We start from the raw sequence: 27328 nt of genomic DNA on the forward strand, positions 1-27328 counted from the left end.
TTTCCAAGAAGAGTCAGTGCTGCATTTTTGAGATTTTTTTGGGGGCACTAAACTGCCAGGCATTCAAAGGAACTAAGCTTCACCCCGAGGTTAAGCGGCATGTGATCTGCTCAAAGAGGAGGAGGAGGAGGAGGAGGGAGGGGGTGCATGTAGAAATATGCAGTATTTAAGCGTGACAAATCACATGAGTTCTTACAAGTATGGCTGATTTCTCGCCGTCTTAAAGTAAAACCTACCCTTGAAATGTATTCACTGATTATAATTAGTTTCATGCTCTATTTCGTTCCGAGCCATCAACAGTTCCCGCGTCTGTGCGTCACGCAGGAGGCCCTGCGCACCAAGGAGTGCTGCCCGGCTTGGGAAGGGGACGACTCGCCCTGTGGAGTCAACTCAGGCCGAGGCCAGTGTGAGGATGTGGAGGTGCCGGAGCAGCCCGACGGGCCGCAGTACCCTTTCTCCGGGCTGGACGACAGAGAGAAGTGGCCTCTGGTTTTCTACAACCGCACTTGCCAGTGCGCAGGGAACTTCATGGGTTTCAACTGCGCGGACTGTACGTTTGGCTACTTTGGCGCAGACTGCAGTGAGAGGAGAGAGTCTCTCAGGAGGAACATCTTCCACCTGTCCAGGTCAGAGAGGATCAGACTGGTTTCTTACCTGAACTTGGCCAAACAGACAGTCAGCCAGGACTATGTTGTGGCCACGGCCACGTACGCACAGATGGAAAACGGCTCCAACCCGATATTCGCCGATGTGTCCGTGTATGATGTTTTTGTGTGGATGCATTACTACGTGTCCCGCAGCGCGCTCCTGGGGCCGCCGGGAAACGTGTGGACCGACGTGGATTTTGCGCACTGGGCGCCTGCGTTTCTGCCCTGGCACCGCGTCTACCTGCTGCACTGGGAGCATGAGATCAGGAAGCTGACCGGAGACACGAGCTTCACTATACCATACTGGGACTGGAGGGACGCGCAGGACTGCGACGTGTGCACAGACGAGCTGATGGGGGCCCGGAGCCCGCAGGACGCCAATCTACTCAGTCCTGGATCAGTCTTCTCGTCCTGGAAGGTAATAATTCAACTTATTTTACTTGCCTGACAGCGTGTTTCTGTTTGAGAGGTACGCCGTTTAATCGTTCGGCCGATTAATTGATTATTAACCTGTAAAATATTCCCATGGTTTTCCCATGGCGGAGTGAAGTTTTAGCTCATTTTGTGCAATTCCACCCTTTAATCCTTTTATATGTTGATGAATTATGAGTGAAAGTGAACAGTTCTCCGAATGCTTTCTCTATTTTTGTTTTATTCAGTTTTTACTTATTTTTGGCTCCTTTTTTTGTGTGTTTGCACATCTGCAGGTCTTGTGTTCCCGAGCAGAGGAGTACAACGAGAGAGGCGTGCTGTGTGACACAACACAAGAAGGACCAGTGCGTCGTAACCCTGGAAACCACAACCGCAATTTGGCGGAACGATTACCGACTTCGGATGACGTGGAGTTCACGCTCAGTCTGACCGACTATGACACTGGAGCCATGGACCGCAGCGCTAACATGAGCTTCAGGAACACTATGGAAGGTCAGAGAGAGTCGACATAAGACACATGATAAGACATTATACATTAGGATATCATACTACGATTTAATAAGATATGACAAATAATATGCCATTTTATATACTGTGTATATTTACAGCAAATTCTGCTGTATTTTCACAGTCGGTTACTGAGTTATTCACAATTTAGCAGTATTTTCCTGTATAAAAAAAATAATTTAACAGTGAAATTCTGGTAATAGCAGAAATCTGGTAATTGTAGAAATAGTACTTACTCGGAAGACGGAACTTGGAGTGACGTCACTCCCCGAGTTCACCGCATTGAAGCTTAGAAGTCGGAGACGCCGGTGAGCTAGCTACTGTTAGCAACAGCAGTGGATAACAACCGCTCTACGCGCTACTTTGCGCACATAAACAGCGGAGCAACGCGTATGCGGTTCAAAATCAAATGACTATGTGTATGGCTGATCCTACAAAAGAAACGCAAAGTTTTTAACGTTTACAAAATGTTTACTCACCATCCATATGAAGTCAATATGTACACTGTCGCTCATGTGCTCCCTGGTGGTCTAGTGGTTAGGATTCGGCGCTCTCACCGCCGCGGCCCGGGTTCGATTCCCGGTCAGGGAACATCTGTTTTTCCGACTGAACTTATACTTACTTGTATGTATCAACTGGTACGGGTAACTAAACATATATACCGTTTTCTAAGTGAATGTCCTTGAAAGTGTAACATTATGGCCTGATACTCTCTGACAACACAAGTCTATATTATTAGGATATGTATAAACTGTAGAGTCGTTTAAAAAGTAACAAAAAGGAACGCTATTAACATTAAAAAATGACATGATCTATTTCAACAAATAGAAGGATAAATACAAACTTGTTGATCAGATTATCTATGAAATTATTTGGGTTTACTGGGCCAATACAGCCGATACTGGTTAGATTTAGCGCATGCAAAGTCTAACCAGTATCTGTTTACAATCCCTGAGCTGCACTAATGGTGCAGATGATGACACAAAGATGACAAGTCTGTAAACATTCAGTTTATATAGAGGGGAAACTGAAGTAAAAACTAAAAACGTGTTGTTGGTTTTTTTTATCAATAATTGATTGAATGTCACCACAAAAGTGTCCAGAAAAAGTGCTGCTTCTAATATACTACAGCTTCAGAGGCTTTTAGTACGTCCCAGGGTATCTATTGAGGAAATTAGGTCTGATAGCTGATTGACGAAAATAACAGTAAATGATTCTTATTGAGATTAGATTAAATCAGGATTGACATTATTGATCTAGGCAATAAAAAGACTAAAAAAGAGAGAGTAAGGTATATATAAATGCAAATACAAAACAGGAATAGAATGAACAATACAATAAGAATACTGAATACTTGAATTATTATTATTAAGATATTTACGTATTTATAATTAACACCTTTCATGGAAAAGTGGCATGAAAATGCAGGACAAATATATTTTATAGTTTTATTCTGGTATGGGGAGACGAATGTGGTAAATGTATGAACCTGTTTCACAATGACGTAAAGGTATATTTGTATGATTTTAATCTCATATAGCTTCAAAAAGGAAAATAAATGATCACAACTCACTTAAAATAGTAAAGCTAAAAAATACTAAAAAATATTTTTAAGTGGAATAAGAATGAATCTTATCTTGCAGGATTCGGGGATCCTCAGACCGGCTTTGGGAGCAGTTCTCGTCTGGGCATGCACGCTGCTGTGCACGTATTCATGAATGGCTCGATGTCGTCGGTGCAGGGCTCGGCAAATGACCCCATATTCATCCTCCACCATGCTTATGTCGACAGGTAAGAGAGGGCAAGTACACAGGAGATACAAAAGAGCCGCATTTACACAGTAATCGCTGCATTCGCTTTCCTTTTCTCTCACTGAAGCATTTATGAGCAGTGGCTCAGGAGGCACAGGCCGTCTCCATCCCAGTATCCGGACTCTGACGCTCCTATCGGGCACAACAGTGAATATCACATGGTGCCCTTCCTGCCCCTGCACAGAAATCGAGAATACTTTGTTTCCAGCAAGGACCTTGGATACGAATACTCCTCCCTGCTGAATGCCAGTAAGTTCATTTCGGTATAGTGGAGAGTTTCCTATTTTCATTTTTTTTTTCCATTTACTATTTTCCATTATCTGTGTTGATCTTTTTTTCCACCCCAATCTCCCTCTGCATACTAAATAACTACCCCACAGTCAAAACACAGAACAATAGTTCCTTATGTTTCACAGATGAATATTAAAGGATAATACCGTCACGAGGGATGGGACGATACCGATATCATAAACTCGAGTATCTACCGATAATTCAGTCATTTCAAAGATATAGTTCTCCAACTGTGTAACAAATATTGTTCCCCCCAAAAAGAAGAAATAAACAGCCCAAAAATGACTCAGCTAAAATACTTTTGCTGATTTTTATTTAGTTTTTACAGTCCGTGCATAGTGAAGCATGCGATATATAGGATGTTTTTCATCCGTCCTAAATGTAACCTGTGCAGATTTTGGTTCATCACCTTTAATGTTTCCCTCACCTTCCTGTTCTCTCCAGACCAGAGACTGGCAGAGTCCATGCGTCCGTACCTGGAGGAGCTGCAGGACGTGTGGCCCTGGATGCTGCTCGCAGCGCTTGTAGGCGGGATTGTAGCAGTGGGAGTCGCTGCTGCCACTCTCGCCGCCAAACACAGACTCCGAGGTTCGCTGTGGCCTAAAAAGAAGACTCGGAAGGACCTTTTTTCAGAAAGACAGCCACTTATCTTGACCAAAGACAATGTGGGAGACGACTACCGAAACTACCAAACATCTATGTGATACCAGGAATGCATGTTCGAGCCAAATCTGAACTAAATCACCCTAAATAAAAATTTAAAAGTGCTTATTAGTGATATTTAGGTAAACGTCTCCCTTGTTCGTTATTGTAGAACCTGATAATGTAATAAATCCCTGATAATGTCATAACCCCGATAATGTAATAAAACAGGAAGTAAGCCAATTTCTCTGCAAGCCTTTAACATATTTTAACCAAACTTGGTACATAGATTCATGACATCATCATTTGGTGACCTTTGACCTCTGGGGGGATTTAGCTTATAGCTCTGCAAGGTTCTCATTTATCCAAACCAAACTTGGCATGTATGTCCAACTTTGTCCTGTTGGTGGCGCTAGAGCTGTCGAGCTTGTGTTGCTTATACAGTATCACCACTTGAACCCAAGTAACGGGTGGTCTGCTGTTAAATTATTACAATATTGGGGAATTATTACATTATCAGGACCTGCGAAATGAAGGATAACCTGATAATGTAATAACCTCCCGTTAATGTAATACTATTACATTACTGGTAAAAAGTGTATTACATTATTGGGAAATGCACTTTATTACATTATCGGGAAGTTATTACATTATCAGGTTTTATTACATTTTCAGTGGACTCAAGTGCAAATTTTTATTACACTATCGGGGATTTATTACATTATCAGGTTCTACATGCCACCTACTGTTTCATACGTTGACTAGGCCTACGTAGAACAAGCGGTGTCCACTGTCTCTCCCCGCCGTTGACATGAGGTTCCACGGCGAACAACGTTAAGCAAGAGACAGCAAATGACGTGATGCCTGGAAAATGCAAATTCCAAGATTTCTGGCTCACTTAAGAAAATTACAAAGACTGGCTTACCCAAGATACCAAGGACAATCACTTGTCCCGATGCAGAACGTGCAGCAAATCAATAACAGTGGACGCCATGGACGAAGCCGCTCGTACAAGTTGTCCTCCCATCTTTAAACCATGTCAGCAAATTCGGTCCTTGAATCTGAGGGAATTCGTCCTGGAAAGCCCTTGAAACATCTTTGTAGGCGATGTCAACCAAGGTGTGGGAACCCTGCAAAATAGATGCCATGTATTCTGTAACACAAGTGTTAGGAGTCAATGAATCAATCATTTAGAAGTGCTGTTCCTGGTTTTAAAAAGTATGAATGTCTACAAACATATCGCTGTATAGAGCAGAAGAAATTGGCTCAACCCAATTTAAATTTGAATTTAAAGTTGTTGTTGTTTTGTTTTTTTTACCAGTGGGAATCTTTAATGTACTGTACATTTGTTTAAAGGTGCTTCAAAAACACAAACCCCTCCTGGCTGCTGTTGAACCATTATTACCTTATTTTAAGGCTACGAAAAGCAAACATTGCTTGTTTTAACGTGATTACACCTGTGTACAAACGGGAACTTTATTAAAATGTTGCCAATAAACCCTCCTGAATGTTAAACACTGGGCCTTTAACGGTGCTATTATCTGTGAAGAACATGTGATTTAATGATACTATACTTGGGTATTTATGCTGAAGCAAATGCATATCGATGCATACCACTGTCCTTCAGAATAGGCATCACATACTCCAATATGTGAGTCGACTGAGCCGTATTTCATTGTTATTTTATGTGTTTGGAAAGAGAATGAGGTGATAATGTCTCCTTACCAAGGTCTGACACAAAGCCACATCAGGGTTTAGTTCAATATTCAATCCTGAGTCACGTATTCCTTAAAAAAAAACAACTTTCAACCTTTGTAAAAGTCACCGAAATCCCCAGTTTGGTTTCAAAACCTTCACTTGAAAGGTCACATCAACTCATTTCACTAGTGCCATTTCAGTTCTCAAGGTCCCAACGGTTGGAAGCTTCTGGTGTTAGCTTCTCAGAAACACTGTCTCTGTGTTCGTGTGGCGTTACCGCACGACTGCGTTGGGAATATTCACCGCAGGGCATGTCGGCCTTCACATACGTTCACCCCAATTATAAAAGTTTGACACCAAAACTTTGTTTGTGGTTAGAAAAATGGGATTTCTAATGAGACTTCACCCTTGTGCCGTGGTCTCATTCAGCCAAATTTATTTCATGCATTCCAAGCCTCGACACATGCTGTCGCGAATAGCATCGTTTCATTTCACAACACAGTACTTTGCTCAGAATACTTTGTATTCAGATGCCTTTCTGCAACATTACAGTAAACATTCTCATTATAAAAATGCTGCTGTTATGCGTTGACAAAAGAATTGGGGACAAATATTGCATTGATCATTTGAGACAAAACCTTAAAACATACAGTATCTATAACTCTTAAAAATCTGGAGAAAAATGTACAATTTGACTGTGGACAAAAAAAAAAAGGTAGTACAGTCAGTGCAGGTGTGACAAATATCTAATTTCTAGGTTTGATAGTCCAGTGTAATTATTATAACACTTTTTATTCAGAATAAATCGAATTTTATTATTCTAAGCGTGGCCATTTTAGAAATTTAAATGTGCTACTCTGACGACACGGTGCAGCTTCGTCATTGCACAGACACGGTGCAGCTTCGTCGTTGCACAGACACAGGCAGATATCATGATGTGACACGAGTGGACAAAATTATACGATCATTTACACAACGAATGGAGACAAAGGATGGAATGAAAACGTGTGTGAAAATCAAGGCAAGGACGAAGAAAAGAAACTAAATGAAAAGAAATGGAATCAAACAGAAGAACGGTCACAACTGTGGTCCTTCGGGGTGAGCAGCTGACATGAGAGGCTTTATGGGTGTAAAATTTAACATGGTCACACTCGACTGGGTGCTGTTCACGAAGGTCAAGGGTCCTCTTATGAACTCATTACATGAAAATCTGTTGTAAAAATATTTGTTTCCTTTGATTATCAAACAAACAACAATGAATGAGGTACAAGATATTGAAGTGATAGAGAAAAACTGGCAAAAATCTAGAGAGGAGAAGAGGCCAAAGTTCCAAGTATTGGACTATGCGGCCTTGGATTGAACGAAAGGTGGAGAATGTTAAGTTTTTCTACTGTAAATCCTTATGAATCCTCTTCATCTTCACTATCGGACTCTTCACTCTCCTCCTTGTTCTCCTTAGGCGGGGGGACCGGCGGAGGAAGGTCCAGGCGGGCCCAAAACATGGCCTCGGATTTCCTCATGGCGACCTCGATCTTGGCTGCCATCATGTTCACTTTACTTTGACTCACATCTATAACCTACAAGGAAAAGAGGGAGTGTGTCGAAGGAAGTAACTGGTTAAAGGGGGAGTTCGTGAAAAGCCACAGACACAAAAAATATCCAACCAATAAGCTCTTCCAATTATTTTCTTATCTTCAGCTTGGGGCTAGAAAAACAACCCAAACTAAATTGATTGCCTCTCACTTTTACCCAATGTGAGGAGGAGGAAAAACAAGAGCAGCATAGTTATTTTGGTATAATGCGATACCCAGATAAGCCAGATGTCTGGCAAACAGACTTAGTTATGAGCAGCCATGATTCAATTAGTGTTGAATATTCAGTGGTGCTGTCAGACAGGCACTCAAGTCCTGACATTTTACGGAAATTGTACAAGAAGGTGCTGAGTTTGACAAAGCAGTTGTTTGCAAATTTTCCCCGAGTCAACTTGTGTGGAAACGTCAGGAAAATAATGAAAACCACCCTCGCGTGTTTACAACCAACGCGTAACTTTGGGAAAACGATGATGTCAGAGCTGGTGTTTGGAGTTTGTGCACGGCACACTTTGGTGCATTTCTGTGGCAGTATTATAACACATAAGGCCTTACATATTTACTTCAATATGTCATTTGGGGGATTTCGTGTGCACGGAGACATATCTGGAGCAATACTCTGTGTGCGGAAAAACTTTTTAAAGAATGAAAAGAAAAAGGTTTGCAGAGGAAAGTTTGCGTTGTGGACAAAGCCGAAGTCTTTTTATTGCTCCGAACACAGACTCTCATCCCGTGTGAACGGCAATTTCCAGAAAATGTAATTTGCAAAACAACTTAAGTTAGGTTAAAGTGATTAATGAATACTAACTATGATGACTAATAAGTGCACACTCTAGTGTATATATACACAAGTTAAACAAACACAGTATACAACTCTTTATATCGGGTTCAAAGTGATGCTGTACTTACTCCCCACAAGCTGATTTTCTGCTCAAATTCCTTGTCTCCCTCAAATAAAACGTGTATGTTGAGCTGGAGCAGAAAAAAGAAAAATATGTTAGGTTAAAAAAAGAAAAAGAGAGAGCACAATGAAAGATTAAGATCACACGACAGATTATCATGCGTCTCACCGTAGTGCTGTTAGCGTCCACGTAGCTTAGCTCCGGGATGGCATTCTTGGCGTAGATGGAGATGATGACCTGCGACCCGGTCTGGTGCCAGTCGAACCGACATGGAACCACTTTCTTTCCCTGCAGGGAGATGTCGGACAATTTCAAGTGGAGTGAAAAAAGCAGACAGTCACTTGTTGTGAAGTGGTCACACCTACCGTATCCTTTTTCTTCCATAAATGTGTTCCCTTGGTGCAGCCTTCTTGAGAGAGGAAGGTGTTAAAGTCGGAGGTTTTCCTCTTGCAGCAGCTCCAGTATTTCATCCTGGGGACACAGACACACACCCAAGCTGGATTTGTAGCAGTCAATAACTTGTCACTCGAGACAGGCGATATATAAACACACCATGAAGTGGAATCTTTTTCAAGAGGGAAATACTTGTGTTGCCCTTCACGCTTCTTTTAGCGGTAACAGAGAAAATTATACTATTTCACAACTATTTCATAGAAATAAATAAATAAATAATCGTGAAAACCAAAGACACAATATTCCGTTCTTCCACAATAATAATGCTTAATAAAAAAGGATCCCAGGTTCTCACCCTTCATGGAAGATGGGACACCCAGCGTGGTACATACACACTTCAGAGTCACTTGCAGGTCCTTCAAAACTCTGAGGACGACAACAACATAAGTGTAGCTCAGACTGAAGTTGAAGTAGTTTGTGTTATCAATAATACAACGAGGCATTCATTTTGGATGTAGCTCTCGTCAAACTTAAGAAAGTCTCGGTGATTTATTAGAAACTGACCGGTCTTACATTACGTCTTTTAAACCGTCATCTCTCTAGATGAACAGTGCCAGGCAGAATATTGCCTATTAATCCTTAAAGCCTATTTTAGAATATTAATTCAACACTACAGTGGGATGTATGAAAAAATATATTCTACTTCTTTCTCCTTTTAAGGTCATGAGAAAAAAAAAGCTGAAAAAGTTAATATATATATATATATATATATATATATATATATATATATATATATATATATGTTGGACTCAATTCAGCAACCCTTATGAGAACATCTCAAAACAATTTAAGTTGTGACAGTCCAACTTAAGAGTTATTCTAAAACCCATCAATGCAAACTTTACCCTCACAATTTATGGTCTAATCTTGAGGTTTTTATGATTACGAGAGTAATAAAATAAAGCGTCTGCTGAATGACATGACATGTAATACCTTCTTCTCCATTTTGGTGCATTTGTGTGGCAGTGTTATAGCGCCACATATAGGCCTGAAATATATACTGTACTACTGCATAATTTAAGGTTTTTTGCGTATGGAGCAATATCTTTAAACGATGTCATTTTTAAGGCAAACTTTATGAATGAAGAAAAATGGAATAGTTCTGTTTCTAGCTTAAGTATAAAACACCTATAAATCTGTAACAGAGCAAATCCACCCTCCATTAATCTTCTTCTGGGACCTTAAATAAACATGATTTGTTTTTATTTTCTATTTAATTACACCTTTTTTTAATCCCTCAGATTATTTTCTGTGGTTAATATGATTTGTTTCTTTAGGCTCTAAGTTTCAGTATCTTTAATTTAAAATAAAATGATGGATACTTTTAAGTGCTAAGTGAATATTGAATAAATGGAACTGTGCGGGGAATATAAGCCATTAAACACACAGTCCCCCTGTGAGAGCCTGAAGAACAAAAAAATTTATTAACCGTCTGGTCTTAACTGTACGTGAATTGAATTTGCTTCAAAACATTTAAATATTAAATGTACTGCAGTCAAAGTCTCACAAAATTTGATACATTTCAACAAAATGAGAATTTGTCGCACTTCTTCTTTCCACACAATGACCTACTTTGGTGCACCCTCCGTTTTTACACGATGTTCCAATCTTGATCTCGTCCCCGTCCTCCTCTATAAAGACAAAGAAACAGACAATCTGACAACCAAACTTTGAGGAGCATCGAGACAAATTGCATTCAGCCATGACACACTGTCAGCTTTTACTCAAGTGCCATGATGTGAATGACAGAAGTGGCAGAGGGGGGTCTAATTCCCAGTGGCCATCCATTAACTTCGGCTGTCAACATGACCTTCCCTGCTCCCGTTACAGGAGGTGGACGGAGGAGGAAAGAGGAGACAGATGTAGGGAAGATAAGGGTCAAGTCCTCACCTTTATTCTCGGCTGCATTTTCAGTCAGCTTCAGCTTCTCCAGAGCCTGCTTCAGGGACGGGGAAATTTTATGCTGCAATCTCACCATCGGTTCATCGGCACTGAAATGGCGACGAACATGTTAGTTTTGAAACGACAACGGCGACAGACACAGAGGGTTTGACGAGTTAAAACTATTTCTTGCTACGCACTTTAAATGGGGAATAGATTACTGGCAAAATTATGTAAAAAAAGTATGACTGGCACAAAGGGCTAAAGACCAATACATGAAAGGATTTTCACAGTTCAATAGTAATCTCTTCATTAGTAATTTCAGCAGTCCAGTCTCTTTTGAACTATGTGGAGAAGTACTGCGGGAAAAAGACTAGAGACACCTCTGACTGTTCTGTGGATCGTATTTGTTTGATGATTTCATTCTGATTTAACGTCCGTAAAATCGTACCTATCTTTTTATGCATTGGATACGAACCCAGGGACTTTCAGTCTTAGTTTGAAGCCGAAATGCAAAAACACCCAATGAAAGTCAAAGTCCTGCTGGTGTGTTGATTGGACAAAGGCTTTTTCCTTTAGGTCTGTTTATTTGTGTAATCTTAAAGATGCCAAATCAATCAAATTAGAAAATGTTGATATCTACAAAACCCCGACTGCTTTCACATGTGGAAACTGTTCATGCAAAAAGAGCTAAAGGTATTCCTGTAGTATTGATCAAAAAGGTTTGACGATTACCTTGGTCTATGTATCGCTTCCTGAGGCTTCGGTGCAGAGATGATGTACTCATTAAACTTTGGTTTTTGGTCGCCTGACTCTTTCACATCTGGTTTCACCGGCTCGGGAGGCTTCTCTTTGTTATGGGGGCCTTTGGTGCAGCCCTGTGAGGAGACAACAGTCCACAAACAATGAGTCCACACACACAACTCAGCCCAGCATATTCACAGTCAATGTGGCAGCCGATACTTAGGAAAACAATAGACAATGGAAAGGCGACCACGTAGAATTAAAGAGGATGAAGTAAAAGCGGTGGGACTTACAGCGATGCTGAGGAAGTCGGAGAAGTCTGTTGTTCTCCTCTTGCAGCAGGACCATCCCTGGAGGAAGTTGAACAGAAATTAACTTAAACCAGGAGAAAGGACAACAGAAAATGAGCTGACGCCGCATTCTTCAGACATCTTACCTTCAAAGCATCGTGGAACACAGGGACACCTGGGTGATAGGTGCAGCCGTCTGTGGAAAGAAAACAACGATGATAAAGGAGGAAAAATGTGTGGCAATATTGTAAACAGCGTTACAACACCAACATTGAATACTTGATCGTGTACCGACTTGTAGCTTTTCTGTGTTACTTTTAATTAAATCTAGATTCCTGGTGTATTAAGACCAGCAGCTTCATCTTAAAGCTACAGTGTGTACGTTTTGATGATTTCTTTGGTGTTGCTGAAGTTATTATTCTGCCTCCATTGGGTCTTTGTGATCAGAAACAATGTAACATTATCTGTAAGATGTGTCCTTCATTTGAAAATGGACTCAAGCAATACTATCAGACATGACTTAGCAAAGCGGCGGATGGGGGCAAGAAGCATTATCCTGAATTGTGGAATGACTGGGTTTGTCTGTCTTGACATAAAACAAATCACTTCCTGTTTGCGACACATGATCTCAGAAACATATAGTTGTGTGGAGCTGATGGATTTAATCAACAATGTTTGAGCTCATTTGAATGGAACAGGTATTGTTTTATATTTAAAAGTTATACACAGAACAAAATGCGGCATTTTGAGAAGCAACAACTGCAAACCAGCCACAGACATTTTCAAAATTAGTGGTGTCTTGTCCTTCAAATGTGTTGTTAAGACTAAAATACAAATTGAAACCTTGAATAAATAAAGATAAAGTAACTTTAGAGGGTGGTTATTGCATCTTATCCAGTAGCATTTGCTGTTTGTGTGGACGCAGCATCATAAATAAGAATGTTCTGTGTAGATTTTATTAAAAAAAAAATAAAAAAAAATCATACTACCATAATTTAGTCTCTTTGATTATTTAATACTTAATTTCAAAACAGCTGCATGGTTAAGAGTAGCACGATCCACAATGTAGGGCATCAGCAGCAAATGAATGAAGAGACACTCAAACATACTGAGATCAATCACAGACAAAAGTATTACAGATTTGTCAGACCACACAACTCAAAAGGACAAAAAAGGGTAGCTTTTATAGGCCATTGTTCTGTTTCATGTAAATATAAACTGCCTCTGATTTAAAATGTATTAAATGATTTGCATTTGTCCTTGGCAAGTGAGGCAAAACAAAACACGCAGTCATAAATTGGGCACGAGACAAATGGCTGGAAATATTAATCCAACTTATGTTTGTTGCATCAGATTTTTTAAGCATAAGTTTAGATTTGCCTTAAATGAAAAGTATAGCATGGGTTTTCGATGTCATTTCTGGCAGCAATCCTGAAAGACACATCACTGTTTCATGAACAAAGAAATTTAACAGGGTGACAACATAAATGAAGCATTTTCCTCGAACAAGTGCAGCTCACGCTGTCGCCGGTCTGTGCAAATGCCATAGATACAGATCTGAGACAGGAAGGTAATGATAATATACTCTGCTGTTATGAAAAGAGGCATCCTATTAAAATGGAGATTAGCCTCGACTCCTGCATGGAGTATCTGGCATATCTTACAAATGAAAATAAGAGACTCGCTGGAGTAGAAGACAATGTTATTTCCCTTAGAGTTAAATTATATTAAGATTAAAAAGTCTCTTAAGAAAATCAAGATCAAGAACTAAAGTATCACAACTTTAGAAAACCACATGTTATTTTCCTGGTAGTTTTGTTACTGAACCACCTTAAACTGTGAGAAAATAAAAAGCGCATTGTCTGATCTGTATATCTTGACCATGGCCTTTACCAAATGTCTGGAGGATGTGTTTGTCAAACACATAATGAGCTATTGTCTTGAACAGGAACACGCACTGTAAACGTTTGATGGCTCCATGAATTTGAAAACTGAATACTGGTCTTAGTCATCTCTAGGATTTGGACAAATCACAAGTCTCACAATTTCAAATAAAAGCTGGTCAAGACACCTGATATACTTTGTACGAATAATTCTTGTGATCAATTCTTCTTCTTTAGACAGTATGACTGTACAAATGTCTGTTTCTGTGTATGAGTGTGAGTGACAGTAAGAGAGAAAACGCGATGAGGATTGAATCAAAATTCTTAACCATTAGAGAAAAGAAACTATATGACAATCACTGTCAATACATTTTGGCAGAAGTTATTCTTCAGGAGACTAACAGGAGATTCTGAGAGACAGCAGATTTGGATAAGCGCCAAAAGCAACAAGTGATAGAAATCAACAGGCAATGCTCATGACATAATCATTTCATATCAGGTACAGAATATAATGATAAGCAATAACTAACTTAAATATTTTTTCGTCTTAGATGCTTTAACTTCAATGTGTGAGTGTTCTCTGGAGTAGGGGATGAGGGACATTTTATCAGAAAGCTGACGAGGTTGGATTACAGCAAGTCTGGAATAATGTTTGCTCTGGCTCTTTCAATACTCATAAAAAGCACCTGGGGGGATTATATGGGTCAGACATATTCAGACTGTCAGGTTCTGTGATATATTGCTCAATCTCTATACATTTTAAGTGCACAGTCAACTCTGAAAGCTTGAAACCTTCATTTTTGAGAAAGCTTTTGCTGTCACCATGGAGGTGCATGCAAACTGAGTCAAGGTGTCATCTTGTAGTATATAACATTTTTTTAGTATATAAAAAAAAATGAAACTGTCATGGATCAAACATCAGATGAGGAGGCGGTCTCTAATACATCTTGAGGACATATTTAATTCATGCAGCTCAATAGTGGGGCCACATGCATCCTCAAACCACCTCTGAATGTGTTTTGTTTTTATATCGAATGCATTAAGGTCAGAGAGGGAGCATTCAGACATGTACTTTACATACTTACTCCATGTCTGTTATTGTTGATTTTGCATCCAAATAAAGTTACAGATCAAATACTTTACACCACCTGGTAAAATCCAACTGCTTTGTGCATTCTCACTGTGATGGCCAGGCCTGCTGTGAACTCTTACAAATGCAACTAAGGCATTCTCCATCCACACTGCATTACAGTACTGTAAATCGTGCACCAGTCTCCAGTGTGATTAAGACAGCAAGGGAAGCTCCCCTAAAATGTCATCAAATACGTATTGTGTGGCTAGAACACAGTTAATACATGACACTTGTTCAGAATCAGCTCTTTATCACAGATGATGGATTGTCTAATGTGATTTTCGTATACCCATGGCAGCATCTGCATTAAAACCCCTTGAGGCTCAACTTCAAGGAACTGTGATTGGACAAATGTGGCAAAAAAAGTAACTTCCAGGGAACTTTCATGAAAGTGAATGGGGATGGGTGGTCACGGATGCTGAGCTTCTGCATGATGAGTGAAGGAACTGTCTGAGTGGTGGAACACGTTTTCGATTGACAGCGTTGCAGAAACATACACGAGTGTGGAGCCTTCTCTGCCTCAGTCCTGTGTGCATTTTGTAAAGAAAGTCTGTAGACAAATAGCTGGTAGTTGTGTTATTTGCTTGGTAACACTGTAAATAAAAACACTATTACAGCATTTCAGTTTTACATAATCATTGCTTTATCGTTTCCTTGTTCTGGTTGCTTTGTTTGAAGAATTTATGTATAAATAACTGGGCCTGCAATGAGCTTACCCTGTTTCAAAGACCAGCACCCACCCTGCTTAGTGTGGAATTGACTATAGACTAGAAGTGAATCCACATTAATGGGTGTTTCAACCAGTGCAGTAAAGAAATATTGGAATATAAGGCTCGTAGCCAGTCAAAATGATCAATGTAATAACATGTTTATCTCACTCAGTTACAGTCACAGTTTAAGAACTGTGATGCTGATTGTTCATGTTTAATTAAAAACGTCATTGCAACTTAAAACAGCTTCCGACGTTGCTATGTCCCGTTGCAACGGTCCGGTTACAAACATCTTGAATTAAACACGAGCGTAGCATGCTATCAGCACAGTAATAAAGCAGCGAGAACATGTGTTATTTTACTACATGTGTTATTATCAACTATAGCAGTTATAAATGAATGAAGTGTACACGGTGTTGGGTTCAGAGAGCTATCGACAGGTTATCGACATGGGCCCAGTCACCCTGCCCGCTACAGAAATTTCTAGATGTTGAGAGGTTAGCATGCTAACAGATAGTTTGTCCCAAGTACTACTCACCGTCTGGGTTGTTTTCTGGGTCAAATCGCTGTCCGCATCCCTTGTTATAACACAAGACAGACATGGTGACCCGTGGGATGGGTTGAAGTGTTGGTCAGGTTTAAAAGTAGCCGCTAAAGAGGTCGTGTGTGTGTGGAGGAGACACACGAGAAACCGCGGCTGCCGAACTGCTGCTGCAAATTACACTGGTAGTACTTCCGGGTTCTGTTTCGGATGCACTCGGCAAAGATCGGAGATAGTCGTGTTCGCCTCGCCTCACTTTGCCTCCCTCCTCCATCCCGAGCGCACAGTGGTCCCACACAGAGGCGACAACTGATGCTGACCGCTCATAAACTTGCGTTTAAAGCGACATGTTCTTCATAGCACATGTATCTCGGACTTTGATATTTGCAGCAGTCAAACACGTGAGAGTGTAAAAGACAGTTTTTCGTTGTTGAGTGTTGCAGATGGAGCCGGGTTACCCCACTGTACTCAGGGTTACAGTGGCCAGGTACACGGAACTGGGGCAATAGCTATTTAGTTTTACGAGGATGGCTGCAGCCTGTCGGGATTTGTGCACGTTAATTTTACCTTTTTGCACACCGCCAGTGATTTCTGCGCCACCACTTTGCCTTTTTTCTTAAATTTTCAACCAGACACAGGATGGGAAAGGACTTACTTTCACTAATTTCGTCTAAAGGTAGGACACGCTGTGATTTGTGAGAGAAAGTGTGTAGCATATTCAATACTCCGCCGACTTCATTTTAGGACTGTAGCTTCGTAAACTCGTGGGTTTTGCAAGAAGGTTGTGCATCGGACAATAAATGCATCTCAGAGTCTCCAGAGACAGACAGACTCTCTGTGATGCTGTCTTTGCTACAGTACAGACCATATATGCATATTTTAAAGGTTGCATTATTTATTTTTTATATATTGAATTTATCATCAGATATATTATAAAGCCAAGACATGGGTAGACTAAGCTGATGCACATGCATTAATTATAGCCCACATTTATAGAAATGTATTTATCATAATATTTTAAAAAAAAACATTTCAATTTGTGTGTTTTTTGTGATATTAACTTTTCAGCTGTGCTCCACCCCCAGTTGTGCAACTGATTTATATAGAAAAAAGTATAATAGTGAAATAGCATTTACTTATTTTTTAAAGTATATTTGTCAGTGCACACATTTCTTTTTGTATTTTTCTTGTAAAAATGTCACAACTCGAGTAGTTACTGGCTCAAGAATAATAAATCCCTGTCCAGTAACAGTGAGTGTGCTTCATTGCTGCTGTTTCATGTGGTGGTGATAGATTTCACTGAGGCTGTGTAAGTGCACTGTGCTTTGGATGTACTCTGTTGAAAGAGATGTCGGTCTTTGCTTCTGATGCTTTCGGGTGCAGTATTCAGAGTCTGAATGCAAATAGTATAAGCCCTACATTGGATATGCTATCATATCCCTGCAGCGATGAGAAGTGTCCCTGAAATGTCTTTGCAACTTTTGTTTTTCATATTCCTCTGTCAAATCTTTAGAGGGCAGAATAGTACATGTTTCCAACAACCTACCAACTGAACCCAGATCTGTTTTTCTTTGTTATTCTCCCCAAATATAGGCTGACTGTGTGATGGAGCAGTGATGAAGGTTAACCGTTGGGGAAACATGCTTCCTCTACCCTGCTTCTCCCCTCTTTACCACTTCATGTGCTTTTTATTCCTCCTGCTCTTTTTTTCTACAACCTGTGCTCAATTCCTACCAGAACTACGGGCAGGACAAGGCCTGCTGCTCTTCACCCAGCCCACCTATATTGCCTCCATCTTTGAGAACTCTGCAACAAGAACCTACGCCAGAAGCGAGGTGAAAATGGGCATCATTCTTGCTCCACCTCGAACTTTAGACATAAAATATTCCATTGTGTCTGGAGACAATGAGGGAATCTTCCAGACTGAGGAGTTCGTAATAGGAGATTTTTGTTTCCTCCGTATTTGCACTAACGGAGGCAGCGGTGCCACATTGAATCGGGAAGTACAGGACAATTACACGCTGACAGTGAAAGCCTCTGCCCACGGAGGTCTAGAGGCCTTAGCAACAGTTTATATCAACGTGTTGGATACCAATGATCTCCGACCGCTTTTCTCCCCAACCTCTTATTCATTTGTTGTCCCCGAGAGTGCGCCTCTGGGTGCCAGCATTGGACGTGTCACAGCCACGGATGCCGATGCAGGCTCCAATGGAGAGTTCTACTACTTCTTGAAGAACAAAGTTGAACTCTTTTCAGTTCATCCGACCAGCGGGGTCATCACCCTGACGGGTCAGCCCAGAATGGACAAACAAGACCGATTTGAGCTGGAGGTGCAGGTGGTTGACAGAGGGATGAAACTCTATGGAGATGCTGGTATCAGCAGCACCGCAAGGCTGGTTCTGAGTGTGCAACGAGTTAACGTATTTGCTCCTGTTCTCAGTGCAGTCGCAGTCATTCCATCGGGGACCGACAAGGACCCAATCTATGTCGTAGTGACTGTGGAGGATAAAGACGAAGGGGTTTCTGGGGATATTGAGTGGGTGTCCATTATCGAGGGAGACCCCTTGGAACAGTTTGTGGTTGATCGATCGCCTGTTGGGAATGAGTACAGGGTTAAAACAGCAGAGTTTGTCGACTGGGATACGTTCCCCTATGGCTGTAACCTAACCCTCCAGGCCAAAGACCGGGGTGTACCTGCCAAGCTTTCCAACACCCAAGTTGTTCAGTTGCTGGTTAAAAAGCCAGACCTAGTGCTGGCAAATTTTGAGAAAGATGTTTATGCAGTCAAGCTGAGTGAAATAGCTCCCCCAGGCACTTTTGTAGAGGTGGTGAAAGTCTCCCCAGCTTCTTTGAGTGTCAATTACAGCTTCAGCAACATCTCAAACCCAGTGTACTTTGATATAAACCCTTTGACTGGAGTTATTATGACCACCAGACATCTGACAGGAATATCACTGGATTTTATAGAGCTGGAGGTGGTTGATACTATCAACCAGCAGCGAGCCAGGGTCCAAATCACCATAGAGGATGCAAATGACAACTCTCCAGTTTTTGACAAGCCATTCTACGATATTGCAATCAACGAGAGTTTACCTGTAGGCACTGTTATTCTTGTGGTGTCTGCTGTGGATTATGATAAAGGGGAGAACGGGTATGTAACACATACAATCAGTGGAGAGCAGTCGCTACCATTTATCATAGACCAAGGCTCAGGTGAGTTGAGAATCACAAGAGACCTGGACTATGAGTCATCAGAGGATATTTATACTTTTGCAGTGCGGGCATCTGATTGGGGTTCACCCTATAGAAGAGAGAGCGAGGTTAATGTTACTCTTCGTCTGATAAATATCAATGACAATCAGCCTCTTTTTGAGAGTGTCTCATGCAGGGGCATGATAAGCCGTGATTTCCCCATCAGTCAGACTATTGTCACATTGTCAGCCGTAGACATGGACGAGCTCGGAATCGTGCAGTACAAAATACTGTCTGGCAACGAGTTAGATTATTTTCACATGAATCCAGATTCAGGAGCTTTGTCGCTGAAACGATCCCTGGCAGTGGAAAATTCAAAGAATGGGATATTCAACCTGAAATTGACCGCGACAGACGGAGAACTGTTCTCTGAGCCGACGTTTGTGAACGTATCGGTGGTGAGGGGCAGGATGCCGCCCAGAGGGTTCAACTGCAAGGAGACCAGGGTCGCTCAGCTGCTGGCTGAGAAAATGCTCTCAAAAGTGTCTGCCATGGCTAAACCAAGACCAGATGAGAGAAATACAGATATGTTCTCTGTGAACAAACAAGCTCCACAGTTCGAGGCTTTGCCTACTAGCATTCTCGTGAGAGAGGACCTCGCTGTTGGTGCCAGTGTATTCCAGGTGCGAGCACGAGATGGTGACACAGGCTTCAATGGCCGCCTTCTCTTCTCCATATCTGATGGCAACAAAGCAAACTACTTCAACATCAACATGGAGACTGGGTTGATCACTGTACTGCGGCCACTTGACCGTGAGCAGTTGGATCGTTACTTCCTAAATATCACCATTTATGACCAGGGCATACCTCAGATGTCCACTTGGAGACTGCTCACTGTAATTATTGAGGATGCCAATGACAATGACCCCCAGTTTTATGAGGACAGCTACTCAGCTCTTGTTTTAGAAAACGCAGCCATTGGCGTGGAAGTAATCACAATCACCGCATTCGACAGTGACACGGGTCAGAACGGACAGCTGTCCTATACAATGTTGACCCCGGTCCCTCAGTTTGGTATTGATAGTGAATCAGGAAGTGTGTTTGTTGCGAGCCACTTGGACAGAGAAACAATCCCAATGTTCACACTGAAGGTTGAAGTGAGAGACAAGGCAGAGAGAGGCACTCGAAGGTCATCGGTGACAACTCTAAATATAATTGTGAATGATGTCAATGATTGTGCCCCAGCTTTCATTCCTAGCAGTTACAGTACACGGGTACTAGAGGACCTCCCATTGCGGACTGTGATCACCTGGGTACAGGCTCAGGACCCAGACGTCGGCCCTGGTGGACAGATCCGATACTCCTTGATTAATGACTTCAATGGCACTTTTGAGGTGGGTGATATCACCATTTATGTTCTCGTAACTCCTGCATTTATCATTAACTGGCGGTTTATGATTTTGCTTGTGACGCCGTGTGCAGATCAGCGCTGTGAGCGGCTTCTTGAGAATCACAAAGGAACTGGACTTTGAGAAACAACAGTTTTACAACCTGACATTGCTTGCCGAGGACAGGGGATTACCCAGCCTCAGAAGTCAGACTTTCGTGGAGGTGGAGGTGGGTAGCACATACTGTACATGCACACAGACACGCAGAAACTATTTCATTAATAAGGCATCAGCTTGTTGTTATTTTCAATTCAGATCATATACATTAATACTTTATTTGCTTTTTAAGCTGAAAAAAGAAAGTGGTTGACATACTTAATTTACATGAATTGGTAATACTCAAATTATTAAGTTCATTCAAACAAAGTAGGCAAGGTATATAACATTAAGATTATTCAATGTTAATCCGGTGTTGCATTAATTCATGCCATGTGATTGTGACTTATATCATCATTACACAATCAAAAGTAAAGTAAGCCTGTCCATTTCTTCAGGTGCTGGATGTCAATGAGAATCTGTATGCACCTTATTTCCCCGACTTTGCTGTGAGAAGCTCGGTGAAGGAGAACTCTCGCGTGGGCACAAGTGTCCTTACAGTCAGCGCAAAGGACGACGACAAGGGTCGCGACGGTGCATTGAGGTACTCTGTCAGAGGAGGCAGCGGACTCGGCACTTTCACCATTGACGAAGACACAGGTGTGACACAAGATCGATTTTCAAGCCTATTTATGTAAAGTGAAAATCCAATAATGTTTAATGCCCTTCTTGGAATATCAACATCAATAACCCGATTGCTAATCATTGCATATCATGTAAAATAGCAATGACATTCAGTTGTGCGTACATTTTTCTCCATGTGTGTTCGCGTCACGTTGCAAGTGCGGATGAATGTGCATGTGTGTACTGATAGAGACACCGAGCGTTGAAGTGTAGTCAAAGTCTGCGTGTTGATGATGCCTCACATGGGAGCTGTGATAATTACAGTAATGAGGGCAGCATGACAGCCACACTGGCTGGGCCCCGGGTTGCTCCACACAACTGTTCTTGTGCTGTGTGGATAACATTGATCAAGGCTTTCGTTCGCAGCAGTATTGTCCTCATCAAGTGCAGCGATATCACGCTCACTAATTTAGGAAAGTCTGGTCCCAGAACTGTCCGACAGCGTCAAGCTACGGCTAAAAACAGGCTGATCCTATCAACAAGCGATTACTCATTCAACGGGGGATTGAAGTTAATCAAATAGCCAATATGAAAGTAGGACAGTACATTTAAATTCATGTGCACGTTGGCTCATGTGCAAAATGAAAGGCCAATCTCTTCATACATCATGCTATATAATAGTATGGCCACCTCAACAAGTTCTTGGCATTTGCTATATTATAAAAAGGGGCTCGTGTGAGAACAGAGATATTGGCTTCCTGTTGACAGCTCTGCAAATATCAAGACAGCAAGACTAAAATTTCCATGGGAACAGAAGACAGTGTGACTGAGAACCTCTGCTTTTTTGTCCTCCAGAGGCTTGTTGCAGTATCGGTGCTAAAGCTACTCAGCTTAATGTGCTTCGTGCTCAGCTTAGTGTGTCTCTCTCCGTGGTGCTGAAAAGGTGAACCTTAAAGCTCCAAAATTCATCAAATTCATCCGTGTATGATACTGTAGGTTATTTCATGGTGATGTTATTATTGAGGTCATTTTGCAGTACTGTTTGGGTAAAGTGTGTGAATTTTAAAGGCTCACAGTGTCGGTCTCTGTTGTAAACCTGTAGGATCTCATTGTCTGAATACATTTCAATAGAGACAAGCAGCCAGAAGTAAATTTGTTATTTTAAGTTAGTTAGTTAGTAAGTAATAAGTGTGGAATAACACATTTCCCACCCAGTTCTCGTCATGCAGTTTCAGTTTCATCACTCTGACTTCATCATTGTTATTTAAAGCTGCAGTGTGTAACTTTTGGTGATCATTCATGCTGATTATTCTGCCTCTGTTTGTTCTTCGTAAAGAGAAACATGTAATGTAATGCGGTGAAGCAATACTATCAGACCTGACTGCAGGAGGGGTTAAGAGGTGTTTATGCTATATCAAACTGCTGAAATACTGTATTTTGAGCTTGAGGATTCACATCTCACTTTATTAGCGCAATGTTGCCGTGGCCTCCGTCTGTCTGTCGAGATCCAAACACCAATATACTGAGAAACACAGAGAGCCGTGTGGAGCTGATAAAGGCTTAATCATCGTTGTGTGAATGCATTTAGAAATGCTTTGAGTCTAAGCTGACTTTTGTCCATATTGAAATGTGACTCGCTACAGTTTTAACAAATCCGTTTAGCTGCAAGAATCCAAAATCAAGTTGGAGTAAAACCTTGAATTCTTGACCACTGAAAATGCTTTACAATCGAGTCACATTCACCCATTCACACACACACACACACACACACACACACACACACACACACACACACACGCTTTCTTCTGTCATACATCCTATTCACACACTGTCGGCACAGCCATCAGGGGCAATTTTGGACAATTTGAATGATCCAGTCTGCCTCCTGAGCTGCAGCAGTCCTGCAGAATAATTGCAATCAGCACAATAGAGGCAGGGCACAGAGACGAAATATGTGGCAATGATTATCATTACCAGCACTGACAATTATCATTATTGATGCATTATTTATGTTTCACGAAACCAGAGAGTGATTCGTCTTGTAATGAGTCACTTAAATATGCATAAAAAAAGCATTGTAAGTCAAATTTCAACATGGGGAAAATGATTATGGAACTAAACATTTTGTTGTGTAATTAGTGTAATTGCATAATTATAATTAACTGTTTAGTTACCGGGAAAAAACGAGCAGCATTGTTTAACAGCAGCCTCTTAAGGGTTGAATTTTAGACAGGAAATGATTGCGCTCCTCTTCTGGCTGCTCTTACACCTCTCATCAGGCTGGTCCCTCCTGTACATGACATGCACTGGAGGCCTGTATTGACCTTTAACTAGGTTAATTAGTATTGACTGTAGTTGAGATACAAAGCGAGCGAGAGAAACAGATGGATGGACAGAGAGAATGGCTTTTTCCCATATGTATAACTAAGTGGCTATGGACAGGTCCCGTTACACTATTCAGTAATAGCTCTTGTTGCTTTTGTATCACAGCCTGAGCGAGGAGCCTCACAGCCAGTGAGGAAGTTTAGTGAGTGCAGATTTTCCAGGGGAAATCAGAGTGCTTGTTAGAGCAGAAAGGGAAGAGAGAGAGAGGGGGAGTGGAAATGAAGCAGAGAGAGGAAGGAGGAGGATGCAGTGGAGTCTGGAGAAGATAAAAAAAGTGTCAAAAGGCAAACACTCGCTTCTTCCTCTGACATTTTCCAATTTTTTTCCCCATCATAGTTTTTGCTTCAAAGTTTTACTTGTTGTTATGTAAACAAGCGCAAAGTCTCTGACCGGTGCCCCTTTGGTATTAGTGGAGAAGATACTGTTTAGCACATGACAAGCGCTTCGTTTCATTGGTGTTGTCAAGCGTAGACAGTGTTGCCCTGCTTCATTCTCCGACCACGTTGAGTGGCTTTGTTCCGACTGCTTGTCAATCTGTGGCTCTCGGTGCCAAAACTAAGTGTGTGAAGGAGAAAGTGGGACAGATGGAGTGAAAGTGAGAATTAGAAAAAACTGTGAGAAACCCTTTTTTTCCTTCGGTTCAGCCTGCATACGTTATGTCTCCGCTTCCCTTGTAGTTCGTAAATGAGTCTCCATGTATTACACCTCCATTATCTGTCGTATCTATCATTTATGAATGCCCCCTTTTTCCCCCACTCTTGATATTTAGATTTCAAAGGTGACTCAGTCCTATGTGGGTGGAAGGTACAGGGACCATCTCTCAGAAAAGAGCTCGGATCTTCTGTGGCTCAAACCCTCAGCATTCCTGCTCTTTGAACAGAAATTGGTATTCTCGTCATTGGTTCGGGGGAAAGCAAGCCCTGCAATTTCTCATTGAGCAGCTGTCACAAGCCCCTGCTCCTCTATTAGCGGGTCTGCAGGCTCCAGGATTTGTCACAGCCAGGACAAAGCATTCCTTAACTTACAGGCAAACACACTTTTAAAAAGTAATCAATTCTAGTTGAGTTGGTAAAAATCATAAATAAATAAATAAATAAATAACAAAATAGCAGTCTGCTAAGATGCCAAGCAACACACACACACACACACACACACTCACACACACACACAATGTTTTCCAATCAATCTTGGGATTGATTATTTGACGTGGAATTAATTAGGTTGTGGGACCCTATCACCTTCTCTGCAGAATGGAAAAGTTGAACAGACATGACAGATGGACGTAAACCGGAGTGTGCTGAGAACTTCGAGATTAGAAAATATGCCGCGGCCACTCCGATTTCGTCTTGATTCACCCGACGAAGTGTGTTATTTATGGTGCGAATGGATGCTGTCAAGTCCAATTTATACGGAATTCGCTGAATGGTGCATGTCGGTCTTAAAGTTCAAAGAGCTTTTGTAACAGCCAGCTCTGGTCTCCCTCCCCCCGTCTACTCGTCTACTGTCAAGCTTTCTGACACAGATGAGATGTGGTTTCGAAAAGGACATGGTCAAGGACGACAGAGCAAGGATGTGTTTCAGCAAATGCTCATTTATGCACCACGCCTGCCCTCGGCAGCCGCTTAATCATAATCTGACATATACAGATGGATGCTTTCTGGTGAGAAGGCAACACCTTTGTCATGCAGCTGAGGAAGTTGCTACAAAAAGGTCCCCACACAGACGTCCCACACCTCCCATCACTGGTTTGTAAACTTGAATGATCGCGAGAGGCCCCGACATGTCACGGGAGACTTTTAAATGTGTGACAGCGAGTCGAGTTCTTTTCTCCACAAGACAAGCAGACAAATCTGAAGCGCTCAAGAGTGTGATTATAAAGCTTTTAATAATTCACGGTTATTGACGCGTTCCAACAGTAAAAACATGTCAAACACATCTCTCTTTTTTTTTTTTGACTAATTAAGACCTTCGTTGGGGCCAAACAAATTACTATTTGAAAATATCAATCTTTGTCCTTTTAAATTCTATTCAGAGAACATTACTGAACTCAAGAGGATTTTGACAGTTATGCGTGAAATAAAGTAAGAGCGGCAGTGAGTATGTTTACCCCGGGCTTGTTGAGTGTGGGCTGAAGAGTCTTGACCTCTCTGCCACTCAAGAGTTCCGGACAAACGCCTTCATCCATGTGAAATGTGTTGCATCTGTCTTGTTCGACGCTCTCGCTTATTTTTATTTTTTTTACCATGGAAACAATGTTGACATTTAAGAGATCTGCATCTGCAACAATAAGACGAGCCGACGCCAAATTATTACTCATACAAATTCCACTAGAAGCTTGAGCACAAATGCACATGAAAGAAAAAAGTTAGTGTCTGTAATTTGTCTCGAAAACACTTTAAATCCTCTTTGGCGTCAAATAAATAGCTCAGTGTAAATGAAAATTGTTTGGTTTTTGTAGCCTTAGACAAATGTCATTTCTACGTGTTTCTACAGCAACTCAACTCGAACTGACAAACCAGCCGGCGCTTGTGTTTCATGTTTAATCATCACACAGTGTAGTGGCCACTGTACTATAGTTTCCTGACAATTGTCAACGTTTTAAAGCTTTAATTATTTCTTACACACCGGACTCTTGATGAAAAACACACATTATGACTTATATTATATAAGTGGTGAAATTGATAAGGGGCCTCAAATGGCCCTCAGGCCGCGGGTTTGGCCCTCAGGCCACTGTTCTACCCCAGACAATAACTTGAATGAATGACTAAATAACAACTATTTTGACAGTCGATTAATCTTTAGTTTGAGTGTTTTTGTCAATAATCAAAACAAGCTTTCTGATTTTTCAGCTTCTTACGTGTGAATATTTTCCGGTAAAACTCATTCATTTTTGTTTGTGGACAAAACAAGATAAACAAGAACCTCAATACTATACTTCCAGGTTTAGTGAACACTGATCAACATTTTTCAACATTTTATGAAGAACATAATCGGCAAAGTGCAGCCTGTCACTGCCAGCTTTTTCAGATGTTTAAACCTTAGAAGAGCCCTATGTACAGTAAGTATGTTCAGTATGATCCATGTCTATAACACACACACACACACACACACACACACACTCTGGAAGTGTCGACTCCCACACACGCTGTACTGCATGTCTCATTTCTTATACTGAACCTCTTCGGCTGCAGGCGAAGTCAGACAGTTGTGCGTTTTTGGGACGAACTGGATCGTAAATCTGCCGGGACGCAACAGAAGACTGGAGGTCTGATGATGATGATGATGATGATGATGTGCACTGAGCTGAAATGCATCAACTGTCTGCTTCTATCAGCTCGGTCTGTTCGTCTCATATCGGACTTGAGTTGTTTTTATGTATGTAATAGCGACGGTGTTTTATGGAGGCAACTTAAAACTTGATTAAGGTTTAGACTATAAAAATCACACCCACTCGGCTACGGGACACATCACATATGAGAGTTTCCTCAGG

General features: G+C 41.3%; 3 protein-coding genes and 1 non-coding gene across 4 annotated transcripts in view; 3 read left to right on the forward strand and 1 right to left on the reverse strand.

Moving 5' to 3' along the window:
- The first annotated feature begins 213 nt into the window (after positions 1-213).
- LOC122779548 (tyrosinase-like) lies at positions 214-5658 on the forward strand. Its single transcript, XM_044042019.1, has 5 exons — positions 214-1065; positions 1355-1571; positions 3230-3377; positions 3465-3646; positions 4133-5658. Exons 1-5 carry the CDS (start codon positions 244-246, stop codon positions 4390-4392), a joined length of 1629 nt encoding a protein of 542 aa, XP_043897954.1. The 5' UTR covers positions 214-243; the 3' UTR covers positions 4393-5658.
- trnae-cuc lies at positions 2106-2177 on the forward strand. Its single transcript has one exon. It is a non-coding gene; the product is annotated as a tRNA-Glu (tRNA).
- A 789-nt stretch (positions 5659-6447) lies between the features above and the next one.
- Positions 6448-16346, reverse strand: chordc1b (cysteine and histidine-rich domain (CHORD) containing 1b). The gene is made up of 11 exons (XM_044042020.1): positions 16151-16346; positions 12034-12083; positions 11891-11947; positions 11589-11731; positions 10863-10963; positions 10545-10603; positions 9268-9338; positions 8885-8990; positions 8688-8807; positions 8527-8589; positions 6448-7605 (listed from the first exon to the last, which is right to left on the reverse strand). Exons 1-11 carry the CDS (start codon positions 16212-16214, stop codon positions 7429-7431), a joined length of 1011 nt encoding a protein of 336 aa, XP_043897955.1. The 5' UTR covers positions 16215-16346; the 3' UTR covers positions 6448-7428.
- An 88-nt stretch (positions 16347-16434) lies between these two features.
- The window catches only part of LOC122779883 (protocadherin Fat 3), a 76535-nt gene continuing 65641 nt past the window's right edge, over positions 16435-27328 (forward strand). Inside the window, exons 1-4 of the mRNA XM_044042540.1 lie at positions 16435-16829; positions 17747-20739; positions 20828-20962; positions 21288-21489. Coding sequence (XP_043898475.1) covers positions 17770-20739; positions 20828-20962; positions 21288-21489 — 3307 coding nt within the window. The 5' untranslated portion in view covers positions 16435-16829; positions 17747-17769. The remainder of the gene's footprint in view (positions 16830-17746; positions 20740-20827; positions 20963-21287; positions 21490-27328) is intronic.

Source organism: Solea senegalensis, linkage group LG13 (genome assembly GCF_019176455.1).
Source record: "Solea senegalensis isolate Sse05_10M linkage group LG13, IFAPA_SoseM_1, whole genome shotgun sequence".
Lineage (NCBI taxonomy): Eukaryota > Metazoa > Chordata > Actinopteri > Pleuronectiformes > Soleidae > Solea > Solea senegalensis.